Raw genomic sequence first — 14,673 nt, 5'->3', positions numbered from 1 at the left:
TGCAATTATCCTCTGAGTTGTATTTGCAACTTTTGCTATGTAATCTTTGAACTTCAAATTCCTATCCATCATTATGCCAAGATCCCTAGCCTCATCAGTTTCTTGTAGCATAATTCTGGTAATATAATATGCCACTGGAAATCTCATCATGCCAAAGTGCATAACTTCATGCTTACTTGCAATAAACTGACAGCAATTTTTGTTTGTCCCCAAATTTCCAGCCTCTTCAAATCATTTTGTGAGTGCTGGATATCAGCAGCATCCCTGATTGCCCTGCCTATCTTCACGTCATCAGCAAACAATTGCACATCTACTGTTAGACCCTACTTAATGTCATTAATGTATAGACTGAACAATGGCCCAAGGATTAAACCCTGAGGTATACTACTGACAGTATATTTTAATAGTTGCTCTATAATGATCTGCATAGGCACCCTATAGTAATATTATTCACTTATAAGATATCAAAACCAAGTTAGTCAACTCTGACTACAGGAAATACTGTTATAACAAACTCCTGGGATGCCAATCAAAGCTTTATAGGCACATTGCTATACTTAATCAAATTCACTATAACAAAGTATTTCTGTGATTCCTGTGAGTTTGCTATAATGAGTCAACTGCATCTGATAATTTGTGCTTCACAGCCTATGCAATGCATAGTATAGGAGTTGTCAATCATTACAAGTTCTGACATGATTTGACTAGAGCAATATCCAACTGCTCTCCCTTTATTGTTGCATTTAGGGTTCTAAGTTTAATTTCTCACAAAAGGAACTTTATAAAAAGCCTATGGAAATTAACTATACTTTACTTTCTGAAAATAACTATTCTAATGGATGAAAATCAAATTTTGAAATGGTGTATTAATTATAACAGTATATAAGACCAATTAATCAGTAACTAAATAAACAAATCCAATAGAAAATTTAAATCTTCTGGATTACTTGTTCAAACTAAGGTATCTATTCCTCTGCTGAAGAATATATCCATTATCTTTAACATTATTCCTATCGAATGGGTTTCATTATCCAACACCTCAGGAATTCACTGAGTTAGATAAATAAAGGCAAGCACAATCATTAATTTTCAAAATTTTCAAATGAATGCATAGATAGAAAGTGCTTCAATTTCATAAAGTAAGACATTAAAATAATATAATTTTAATAATTGGTCATCAAGTTCTCACAATGAAAGTTGCCTGATGGCAAGCAACTGATCCTATATTTCACATAATGTGAAACAATTTCTGCTGTAATATTTAACAGCATTAAATTACTCTTACCTTTGTTATTCAGCCACAAAGCAATACGATGATATACACCATCTAATACATTGATTACCAGTGCTAAGAGAATTTTGGGAAAGAGAGTCATCCAAAAAGGATAGCCTAAGGAATGTATTTTAGTATCCCACCAAGTCTAAAATAAAAAAAGATATTCAATATTATGTGGTGCATTGATCACAACTGAATGAAAGTAAAGGCAATTTTTTTGTTTCTTTCAGCGAAGGACCCAGTCATGAAAAGTCCTTCAGTGAAACTAATTCAGGCTTGGCTATTATTTTCAGTTATTAAAATAAAGAAACTACTAAAAGCATCTGAAAATATCCTATCCAGATCACTATTTAATAAACATTATATATGATTTTAAAATTTATTTTCATTCAAGAAAATTAAACTCCATCAATTAAGAATGTTCAAACTAGGATGAGAGAGATAATAACAAATGCAAGTGTCTTTTTCCAGCAGTTTAGAGTGCCATTTAACTTATTGTTGTTTTAGCCATTCCTAATCTTCTTTTGATATCTTCTGAACAGCCATTCTTCACATTAAGGGACACTTGAAAGTTTATTTTTCACTTGGTTAGACTATAATAAATTTAGTCTAATCATTTATCCAAGTGTGAGCAAACAAAGTTTGTGCCTGAAAATATCTTCAGGACTGAATATGGTGTTGTACTACCTTACAGGGGTAAGGTAGAACAACACTGGGCAACTCGTAGCACAGGTGGACCAAGCTAACAACACTCCTATCCCAGTATCTCCCATAATGCAAAACACATCTCCTTGTGGATATGTATAATGTTATACATTAAGGGAAGGGCCGCTACCCAGACTAATTTCGACCTTTATTGAGGTCTCTTCAGTGGGAGCCAGGCCCAGAGGTGGAGATATCAGGCAGAAGCAATGGCAGGTCATCTCTACCTATAGGAGTTGCCAAACGGTGTGCCACCTTTTCTATTAAATTACTCTGTCTGGATTTAGAGAAAGATGTCGAAAGTTTATTTTTCACTCGGTTAGACTATAATAAATTTAGTTTAATCCTTTATCCAAGTGTGAGCAAACAAAGTTCGCGCCTGAAAATATCTTCAGGACTGAATATGGTGTTGTACTATCTTACTGGGGTAAGGTAGGTGTCGTACTACCTTACTGGAGTAAGGTAGTACAACACCAGGCAACTTGTAGCAAAGGTGGATCAAGATAACAACACTCCTATCCCAGTATTTCCCATAATGCGAATCTCCTTGTGAAAATTTTCAACATCTTTCTCTAAATCCAGAGTAATTTAATAAAAAAGGTGGCACACATTTTGGTAACTCCTATAGGTAAGGATGACCTTGCTATTGCTTCTGCCTGGTATCTCCACCTCTAGACCTGGCTTCCACTGAAGAGACCTCAATAAAGGTCGAAACTAGTCTGGGTAGTGGCCAATCCCTTAATGCATAACATTATACATATCCGTAAGGAGATGTGTTTTACATTATGGGAGATACTAGGATAGGAGTGTTGTTAGCTTGGTCCACCTTTGCTATGAGTTTCCCAGTGCTGTACTACCTTACCCCAGTAAGGTAGTACAACCATATTCAGTACAGAAGATATTTTCCGGTGCAAACTTTGTTTGCTCACACTTGGATAAAGGACTAAACTAAATTTATTAAGGGACACTTGTTTCTCAGGAGCTTCCCTGTCTGTATTTTCTTTGAGAATCATAACCTTTGTCTTGCTAGGTTTGAGCTGAAGTCCTCCATTCTTACCAATCTCATTAACTTTGTCAAGGATTTGTCCTAGTTCTTCCTTGTCATTACAAAAGAGTACTGTATCATCAGTGTACCACAGATTACTGATCAATCTACCACCTATCCTAATTCCTATTTTAAGCTCACCCATGAATGCTACATGCATGCATGATGTCATCAGCATAGATACTAAACAGATGAGGAGAAAGTAGGCATCACTGCCTAACTCCCTTTCCAACCTGAAGCCGGTTATTCCAACATCTGTTCTTACTATGGCTTCTTGTTCACTGTACAAGTTAGTTATCAAACTGATAATGTGTTGAAACACCTGTTTTTTTTTATTTTTTTTTTAACTAATGACAACAAATAATGTACCAAGATCTGTAAACAGATAAGTTTTTTGGAATAATTAATTGTAAATTAAGAGTATGAGTTGCTGTAAAAGTTGTACACGTGCAGTATTTTTAGTGTGTGGGCTTCTTTGTTTCAGTTTGTTTACGGAATCATTAAATTTAGAGCTTAGCATAGTAACTGCAGAAGAAAACATGGTGGCAACTTTGTCTTTGCAGGAATTTAATTTTGATTTCAGTCGTTTCGTGAAAAGTGAGGTGTGCTATATGTATTCATTTGATTATGTAGAAAAATTATGGATATTTAAGGCAGATGGAAGGAGGGTGTGTGCAAAGTGTGAGTTAATGAGGACTTGATGAGTGGTAACATATTGGTAACTGAAAGTGTTAGTAGTGAGAATGTCACAAGGAGGATGAGTGCTTGTCTGACAGAGAAGAGGGCTAGTGTAAATCAGCAGTGAAAAAATTGTAAAAAAAAAAAATTTTTTGATCAAGTGGACAAGTGATCCGATAAATTAAAAATTGAAGGTAAGAAAGACGAAAGTGACACGAATGCATTGCTTCCATCTTAAAGGTAAGGTGGTGAATGGTGTTGAGTGCAAACAAGCATATATAGCTGGCAAGAAAATTGAGTGAGTGAACGAGAGCAAAAAAGTGATGCAAAATTTGAAAGTTGAGTTGGTTAAGATGAGGCAAGAGATGAAATGGATGCAGAGTGAAGTTAAGAGAATTCGAGATATGTAAAGAAGAGCAAAAATGATGAAAATGAATAACATCAGTATGAAAGAGGTAACGAAAGACCTGCAAGTGGCATTGTATGGGGATTCAATTATTAGAAGTGTGGTGGATGAGACAATGCACAAAGTTTGTTTTCCTGGAGGTATAATGAATAGAGTAATCGAGGCATTGGATTTAAGATGAGAAGTAATGGAACAAAAGAGTTGGTAGTGGTAATAGGGACAAATAACTTGACTAGGAACAAAGAACAAGTCAGATTGGATATCAGGAGTTGCTGAGATGGATAAAAGATAATAGTGTGATGACGGAAGGTTTTTTTTTTTAATAAATTTGGTATAATAGTATGATAGGAAAGGTAGTTAGTGTGTTGCCCGGGTATGACAGTGATGAAATGAGGCAGAGAGCGAAGATTGTGAGGAGAAAGGAATGCAGTTAGTTAATGTGTGAATTGAGTTTGAAGGCCGAATTGAACTGTGTAAGAGAGTGATAGATTGTATTTAAATGGTTTTGGTGTGAGTTACTTGGAGAAACTGCTGCAAGAAGCTGGAGAAATGAGTGCATAGAATTAATCTGATCAAGTAAAAAGTGATATGAAAGAGCAGGAGGGTATGAATGAAGTGGTCATGAATGAAGAAGTGAGCAGCAAGTGTGCAAGAAAAACAGGGAAACTCAGCGTGGACAAGGGAACACAGCATAAGAAAGGTTGATGCTCTGAGTAGATGCGAATGCATGTATAGACAAAAAGGGAAGCACATGACCTGGGATCAACGGAAAAAACAGTTGGATATGAAGAGGGCTCTAAGGTGAATAAGGAGGAAAAGAAACGAACAGAGTTAAGCATGAAGAGGTGACATCTTATAAGTGGTATCAGTGGAACTTGCTACAGATCCAGGAACGAGCTGTTATGTTTGTATATGAATGGTAAAAGTGTAAGAAACAAAGCGAATCAAATGGTTATATTAATTGAGTCTGTTCACCAAGAATTGTTAGAATAAGTGAGACATGGTTGGATGAGAATGACATTCTAACAGGAATAGAGATGGAAGGACAGTATGATGTGTTTTGTGAGATAGAAAAGGCAGAATGGGAGGAGGAGTGCTACTGATGATAGAGGAAAGCGTTATGTCCATACAAAGTAGAGATGCAAGAGGGAAATAGTGCTGGTGGTTTTGAGGTAGTATGGTGTGAGACAGAGGTGAATAGAATGAAATACTTAGTCAGATGTTATAGACCTGGTAATGTGGATGGTAGTGATCATGAAATGATTAATCAAATTAGTCAAGCAAATAAGAAAAGGGTGATTATTAAGGGCAAATTATGGCAATATAGACTGGGATGATGAGATAGCAACTAGAAGTAAAGAAAATGAATTTCTTGAGCGTTTGAGGGACAACTACCTCAGGCCGTATGTAACCAAGGACATTGAAGGTCTTGGATTTGATCATCTCATCAGAGGATTAAATTATAAATGAGGTGTCAAATCACTCTCCAGTTGGTAAGAGTGACCATGAAGTGATGACCTGGGTGGTTGCCAGCAGCGGAGCACTTCTGTGAGTAAACGGTATGTGTGGAAGTACAAGGCTGATGATTATGAGGAGCTCAAGGGACAGCGTGCAGGTGTAGCATGAAACGAGGAGTTAGCTGGAAAACAGATCAATGAAAGTTTGGAGAATATTCAAGAACTGTCTAGTACAGTGGTTCTTAACCTGGGCGGTAGCACCCCCTTGTGGGCCACTGTGAACTCTGAGGGGGGGGCGGTAAGCACTACCATATTTACTCGCACCCCTGATTTTACTTTACAAAAAAAAAATTAAAAAGTTTCGCATATACCTCGCACACGAAAAAAGTTCAAATGTGTTCATGTGCTCACCAAAGTAAATAACACACCCTCCCAACAGCCACCATACTGCAGATGCAAGAAAAGCAAGTAGTTTTATTGTATCACTGAATAAGGTACAGGGACATTTGCAGTCTGTGTAGTGGGATAAAAAATATCAACTAACTAATGAATCACATGCCTCCCCCTCCCACGTTAATCATGCTGTATAGACTCAAGTAAAACCATATGTTGCACTAGTAAACACAGTATGTAACTAAAAACTGTTATCCAATTTTTGAAATTTTTGATGTCATTAAGATATGACAAAAGCAAAAGCAGCAGGCAAAGAACCAGTAATAAAATTTAACGGGGAGGTGAAACTTTGTGTGAGTTAAACCGGTAATGAGAAGTTCCGTCAGAACAATAAATGGGCAAAACACCACCCTGTCGTAAATGTGTTAAAATTAAGAAATATATAGTGAATGTTGTTATGGCAGTTTCAGATAATATGGAATTTGGTTGATGAGAATTAACATTTCAACTCAACAACTGTCGGCTTGCCTTTGTCATTTAGTAGCACAATGTTTTGTTAATACTACACCAATCATATGCACGTCTTTATAGCTGCTCTATCTCTACTACCCTATCATTGCTCTGTTTCATGCCCTGCTTTCACTTCTTAATCATTCGTGAAGGATTGTTCATTATGTATCTCGTCTTGTAAATTACTGTTAATTTTTGCTTGAAATAATGGGAAAAGAAGATGACACTATTTGGGTAGATGACTTTGATGATGCACACAAGGAAACCGCTCTCGAGGCTGGAAGTAGCGATAGCGAAGAGACTACTACTACTAATAAAAGTTCATATTTAATCTAGCATCGCTATTTATATTGTATGTTTGGCAAACTGTTCAGAATATTGTATATCTGGCAATACTGTTCAAATTTATTCACTGCTTATTTTTTAGAATTTTGACATTGAAAGGTAAGTAATTTGATTACTTTTTAGTCTGAATTTTTTACATCGAAAATAATTAATTTGGACTATTTTTAATAGAATTCACTTCTTTTATAAGTTTTATCTGCTTTTTTTCCTAATGCCTATCTAACAACTCTGGTTTGAAGATTAAATCTAGCCCGTGGTATCGTGTGGCACACTTCGTTGATATTGTGTAGCACTGCAGCTCATTAAAATGAGTGGAAAAAGAAAGTGTCGTCAATATTCAAGCGAGTATTTAAAATATGGAGTTATTCAGTCTATAAATAATGAGCAGTTACCAATGTGCTTAACATGTGAAAAAACTTGCTCAAACGAAGGAATGAAGCCTTTAAGAATGATTGAGCATTTAAGAACAAAGCATCCAAATAAAGCATAAATGGATGCGGAGTACTTTTGCGAATTAAAGCTAAATTTAAAAATCGTCCTGGGCTTAAAGGATTGGTTGTAAAACAAAGTAACCAACAAGTGAAGGGACTTGTTTCTTACAAACTTTCAAAATTAATTGCCAAATGTGGGAAGCCACATACCATTGCAGAAATTCTCATCTTACCAGCTATAAATGAAGTTTTAGATACGATGATTGGCCCAGGTAAAAGTAATATGAAGTCGTCAATTCCTCTCAGCAATAGTTCAGTATCAACAAGAATTGACAAAATGGCAAAGGAATTGAAAAAAAAAACTTTGTGATGATTTAAAAACCATAGAATTTTCTTTGCAACTCGATGAGACAACTTTACTTGACAACGAAGCTTTGTGAATGGCCTACGCGTGTTATATAAATACTAATGAAGAAATTACCGAAGAGTTTCTGTTTGCTGAACAACTGAAAATTGACACAAAAGGTTCTACAATTTTTAAGGTTGTTAAAGACTTTTTTAATGCTAAAAACATTCCTCTCGCAAATATTATTGCGTGTGCAACTGATAGAGCACCAGCTATGATTAGTCATCACCGTGGATTTATAGCACATTTATTATTATTATTATTATTAAACAAGACCTCATGGAGTCAAAGACTCATCTAGGAGGTCCTTTTATCTCACACACATCTCATCATCCCGGGTCTTAAACACATTCAAACTCCTTGCAGACACCACACTCTCAGGCAAGGCATTCCAATCATTCACAACTCTGCACGAAAAAAACCTGCCTCTCACTCCCCTACTCACACCCTCTTTATACAGTTTCCAGGGATGACCTCTGGTTCTCCCCTGATCTCCCACTATTCGCTGTAGAACTTCTCCACCATTGATCCTATAGCAACCCCTTACCAACTTGTAGGTCTCTATCATATCTCCCCTCTTCCTTCTCTCCACTAGTCTCTGCAAATTACATCTTTTCAATCTTTCCTCATACTCGACATTCCAGAGGTCAGAAACTACCTTAGTCAGTCGCCTTTGGACCCTTTCCAACATCTCCTCATCCTTCTGAAAACCAGGTGACCAAATCTGGGCACAATAGTCCATGTGTGGCCTAATCAAAGCCTTATACAATGGAACAAGAATCTCCCTACTTCTACACGTCAGTGTCCTCCTCATCATTCCCAGAAGTCTTTGTGTTGTCTTCACAATTTTGGCGATGTGACCCCTAAATTTTAGATCCTTATCCACTATCACTCCCAGATCTCTTATTTCCTCTACTTCCAACAATATATTCTTACCAAGCATAAATTCTGCATCCCATCTTTGTTTTCCAAATTTTAAAACCTTACATTTTGCAACATTGAACTCACATCCCCATTTGCTTGCCCAATCACTCAATTTATTCAAGTCTTCTTGCAAGGCCACAACATCTTCACTACTCTTTATGGTTCTTCCCAACTTTGCATCATCTGCAAACAACTGAATATCTCCATCCAAATCTTCGCCAATATCATTAATATACAAGTTAAATAGTAATGGCCCTAAAACAGATCCCTGAGGCACTCCACTAGTGACTTTCCTTTTCCTGGATATTGCACCCCCATACACAACTTGTTGATACCTATCAGATAGCCAGTCTCCAATCCAATGCACTAATCTAATATCCAACCCCATCTGCTCTAGTTTGACTGTCAACTTATCATGAGGCACTCTATCAAAAGCTTTTGCGAAATCCAAGTATATTACTGTGTATCCTTCTCCTCTGTCCAAGGAAGCAGTCACTTTATTGTAATAAGTAAGTAGATTACTAAAACACGACCTCCCTTTAGCAAATCCATGCTGTCCATCAAAGATTATACCATTGTTGTCAACCGAACTCTGGATTCTAGCTCTCACAAGCTTCTCCAACAACTTAACCACAAGACCCGACACAGATAGGCCTATAGTTTGTTGCTTGAGTTCGATCACCTCCTTTATGAAGTGGCACAATCTTGCCCTCCTTCCACTCTTTAGGGACTTGACCAAGTGCAAGACTCGTATTAAAAAAATATGTCAAGGCAGGTGTCAACTCTCTGGCACATTCCTTCAGAATACGTGGTGATATATTATCAAGTCCCACAGCCTTATTTACATCTAGTTTACTCAACTCCCCAAACACCTCTTGCTCACTTACAGTCAGTCTCTCCTCCCCATCATCAACTGCTCTTAATCTCTCCATGAAGTCACATTCACAAGATTGAAAGATCTTTATGAACTGCTCATTAAGTATCTCCACCACACATTCTGCAACAGCTGTCTTTATACCATTTCCTCCAATCAATGTCATCCTTCCATAATCATTCTTTCTTTTGCTGGCTACATATCGAAAGAACTCCCTAGGATTCTTTTTAGCTTCATTAGCTAACTGCTGTTCATACCTCTCTTTAGCTACTCTCACCAACCAAGTCACTCTCCTTGCCTGGTCTTTGTAGAACTCATGAAATTGGTTACTTCCACTTCTCTTATGCTGCCTCCACAATGCCCTTTTTCTCTGTATTGCATGCTTAATCTCTTTATTCATCCATCTCACACCTAACTTATTTAACCTTCTCACCCGTGGTATACATTTAGACATTGCATCCACTAAATATTTTTTGAAAATCCCCCAAGCTGCATTGATCTCTTTTCCAGCTAACTCCTCATTCCATGCTACACCTGCAAGCTGTCTCCTGAGCTCTTCATAATCACCCCCCTTGTAGTTCCACATATACCCTTTTTTCACAGGGGTCCTTGCAATGCTGGCAACCACCCAAGTAATCACCTCATGGTCACTTTCACCAATTGGTGGATGATTTGATACCTCATTGATAATTACATCCTCCGATGAGATGACCAAATCCAAGACCCTTAATCCTCTTGTGCCCTCTGTTACATACTGTCTGAGGTAGTTATCCCTCAAAAACTCAAGAAACTCATTTTCTTTACTTCCAGTTGCTATCTCTTCATTCCAGTCTATATTGCCATAATTAAAATCACCCATAATGATCACCCTTTTCTTATTTGCTTGGCTTATTTGACTATACATTTCACTATCACCACCATCCACATTACCAGGTCTATAACAACATCCCACCAAGTATTTGATTCTATTCACCTCTATCTCACACCATACTGCCTCAAAACCACTGGCCCCATTTCCCCCTTGCATCTCTACCTTGTATGGACATAACTCTTTCTCTATCATCAATAGCACTCCCCCTCCCTTTTTACCCCTTCTATCCTCACGAAACACATCATACCTTTCCATCTCTATTCCTGTCAGGATGTCATCCTCATCTAACCATGTCTCACTTATTCCGACAATCTCTGGGTGCACAGACGCAATTAGTGCAACCATTTCATCCGCCTTGTTTCTTATACTTCTAGCATTGGTATACAAACACAACAACTCATTTCTGGATCTACAGCTAGTTCCACTGATACCACTCACTCGATGTGATCTCTCCATGCTGGACTGGGGCCATTTCCCTTTCTGCTTCTTCATTTTAGAACCCTTTGCAATTCCATCTGTTTCCTTTTGATCCCTGATCATCCCATTACTTTCCTGCCTACACATTCTCTCACCTCCTCTTGGAGCATCCACCTTTCTCATGCTGTGTATCCCTGTCCACCCTGAGCCTCCCCGTTTCCCTGCTCCTCTTGCACACCCATTCTCTCATTATCTATACTCATACCACTCACTTCCACATTCATTTCCACTCCTTCAATCTCTCCTGTCTTACTCTCCTGCTTTTCCACATCACTCCCCTCTTGATCTGATTCATTCTCTCTATTCACTTCTCTACCTTCCAGCAGCAGTCTCTCCAAGCGACTCACACCATAAGCATTTAAAAGAAGCAGTTCCAAATATCTTTACAATTCACTGCATTCTTCATAGACAGCACTTAGCAGCTTAGTCTACTGCTAAGCTGTAAAACATCTTAGCAGTAGACTACATAAGACTTTGGATGATGTTATTAAAGAGTGAATAAAATAAAAGCCATTGAATACCCATATTTTTTGGGAACTTTGCCATGAAAATGAAGAAGAAGAATTTGAGCATCTTTTTGCTTCACGCTGAAGTTAGATGGCTCTCAAATGGAAACTGTCTGTGACGCTTTAATGATCTCTATGATGCTGTTTTGGAATTTCTTAAATCACGTGATGAGAACGTGTGCAATGCTTTAAAAAAGGAAAAGGTTGATATCGCACATCTTTCCAATATTTTCACCAAATTAAATGAGGTTAGCATCAAATTGCAGGGAAGTTACATGAATCTTATTAAAGCAAAGGGAATTATAAACACTTTTATCAGCAAATTAACATTCTACGAGATTTTCTGCAGTTCCCTAGTCTACAAATAACAGATGACTTAATATTAGATACAGATTTGGATTGTTACTGTTCCTATCTTTTGGCACTGAAAGATGACTTGATGATCAGATTCAAAGACTTTAATGAGCTTAAAATACCCGACTGGTTTATAAATCCATTTCTTTCTGATGCCACTTCTGTTCACCCAAATTTGTGTAAAGAATTTATTGATTAAAAAATGATTTTGAAGCTCAAGTACAATTTCAACAGTGTGGCTATGAAATATTCTGGCCAAACATGCAATGCAAGTATCCTCAGTTTTGGCACGAAATAAAATTACTACTCATTGCTTTTCCTTCTTCATACTTGGTCGAGAAAGGATTCAGTGTTGTGTTGCAATTGTTAGATAAGCAGCAAAATAGATTGCAAATAAGTGAAAGAGGAGACTTGAGACTTTGTTTGTCGAACATTGAACCTGTTATTGAAAAATTAGCAGGATCTTGTCAGGCTCAGGGTAGCCATTAATGATTGGCTTATTAAATAGAGTAAGTTTAAATCTTTCTTTAAGTAAAAATTAATTTGTATCAAAGTAATTAATTTTTAATTAACTATCAGTTCAAATATTTTGATGGTAATTTAGGTTTGCCTAATAATATATTATAATTATCTTATCGAGTCATTAGCCTAGTGAAAAACTGAGCATGGGGACACCAGGCCATACAAATATTTGAAAATGGGTGCCAGGCAAAAAAAGATAAAGAACCACTGGTCCTTAACCTTTCTTAAGTCCTTTGGAATATATTTAGACATTGCTTCTAGTAGGAGCAATATCTAAATGAATTCCAAAGGTCAGAAGGTTAAATGAGGTAGATGTGAAATGGATGAATGAAGAGATTAAGCATGTGATACAGAGAAAAAAAGGTATTATGGAGGCAGCATAAGAGGAGTAGTAAGAATCAATTCCATGGCATTTTGGAACAGCCTCTGCTTTGAGGATTGATGGTAGCCTTTCAACAATAAGTTTCATTGATTATGAGACTTACTGTTGATGGCAATATCTTCACACTAGTTCATGACACAAGAGAATAATACAGAGGATTTGAAGAAATGATCACCATTTAGTTTTAAGCAAAATAAAATGGAATATTATACTGATACATGTAAGAAAGTTTTAAAGCAAATTAATGTCCATCAGAGGGGAACTGTATACTAAAATACACAAACATTATTAAAGAAAACTTGTAAGAATTTGAGAACAGGAACCAAACCTTGGAGATTCAGTGGCAAACCTTAAGAAAATATTGATTGATTCAGCTAGAGAGGCATGTGGTAAGGTTGTCTGCAAGGATAGAAAAATCAGAACTCCATGGTAGACTCAGGAAGTTATAGGCAGTGAAGGAAAAGATGAAAGCATATTGAAAGTCCGTGGCAAATAAGTTGGCATGTGCTTTGAGAAAATACGGAGGAAAACGTAAGCAAGCAAGCAAAGCAGTGTGTAAAACTGGCTAAATAAAAAGTTATTAAAAGACTTCAGCAAGAACAAAAAATAAATATAAGGAAGGGAGCAAAATATTCTAGTCAGTGGCAATGGTAGCCAATGGAAGTACTATCAGTGTACCTTACTCAAGCATTTGATAATGTTTGGCATCCCTTTCTGTTCCATATCCTCCAGCAGATTGGTGTAGGCAAAAGTGTGCTATCCGTTATTAAAGCTAGGGTTTGTATACGTCCCGTATTTTACGGGATTATCCCTTATTACGAGTTTGTGTCCTGGTGTCCCGATAAAACTCTTCGGGACACTGAATTGTCCCGTAATTTATGGATTTGTGTTTAACATTCCCATTCTTAAACATAAAACATGTAATTGCCAAGATATCGATAATTAGTTATTAATCATAAAATTGTCTTATCAATTGACAATACTGACATGTTGCGAGGATAGTGCAACTAGCGGACATTGTAATAACTAAGCACGGTTTATTTGATATGACACAGATCTGTTATGAAACGTAATTAGTTTTATTATTTTATATGCCTTTTTTGTGAGAACACACTAATACAAAAGAGTGTGTTCTCACAAAAAAGCTAAGGACTGAATACCCTTTTATTATACCATGTAATTGTGATGGCAAAGTAGACGAGAAAGTGAAATTTAATGTAATGCAATATTCAGCATACAACATGGCGGTTGGTCAGACATCACGCAGCACATCGCTACGAAGAGACACAAATTAGCAGAAAATGCAAGTGTAAGTAGAAAAGTGTCAGATTATTTTTCTAAAAAACAATGGGTGAAATGGAAAGAAATCTTGCAGCTAATGAAGCTACATTTGTATATCATGTATGCATGCACAACCAGAGTTTCAGTTCAATGGATTGCACGTCAAAAATAATCTGGAAACTATATGACAAAAAGTTCACTTGCAGTCAAAAGAAGACTCAAGCTATAATTGTGAGTGTATTAGCACCTTATGCAATGGCTGTTTTCAGAAACGAACTTGAGAAAGTTAATTAATTGTCAATAATGATAGACAGTTGCAACCATGGTGCTTTGAAAATAGTTCCAGTTCTAGTTCGATACTTCATACCAGAAGAGGCCATCAAAACTATGGTTCTATAGTTTTTAGATTTACCGTGTGAAACTGCAGACTAACTTACAGAATATGTATGGCAACTAGCGACAAAGTGGAATAATGAAAAGAAAGTTGTTGCCTTGTCAGCAGATAATACTAATACAAATTTTGGTGGAAGTTCCAGAAGAGGAAAGAACAATGTTTTTCATAAATTGAAATCAAAATTAATGAGAAGAAACACACGTATAAACCACAGTGAAAATTATTTAATTGTAAATATTTCATCCTAAGTATCTTAGGACATCATCAGTACAGTATTTAAACAAAATTAGGAATAACATACAGTTAGGGCGCATGATTACAATAGAATCTCATGAAAACGTGCATAACGTGCTAAAGTAGTACAACAACAACAACAAAAAAAAAAAAAAAAAAAAAAAAACGTTAATTATTTAACACAGTTTTGTATGATAATTTCCCA

At 36.7% G+C, this 14,673-nt stretch overlaps 1 protein-coding gene across 1 annotated transcript in view; it reads right to left on the bottom strand.

The window, feature by feature from the left end:
* Positions 1–14,673, bottom strand: part of LOC150099691 (anoctamin-8-like) — a 416,071-nt gene that overhangs the window by 218,770 nt on the left and 182,628 nt on the right. The window contains exon 8 of the mRNA XM_090403618.1: positions 1,286–1,421. Within this exon, the coding sequence (XP_090259744.1) occupies positions 1,286–1,421 (136 nt within the window). The remainder of the gene's footprint in view (positions 1–1,285; positions 1,422–14,673) is intronic.

The sequence above is a fragment of the Typopeltis vanoorti genome, chromosome 14 (genome assembly GCF_054136105.1).
Source record: "Typopeltis vanoorti isolate ZY-2024b chromosome 14, IOZ_Tvanoo_1.0, whole genome shotgun sequence".
Taxonomy (NCBI): Eukaryota; Metazoa; Arthropoda; class Arachnida; order Uropygi; family Thelyphonidae; genus Typopeltis; species Typopeltis vanoorti.
This window is presented reverse-complemented; position numbering and strand designations above follow the sequence as displayed.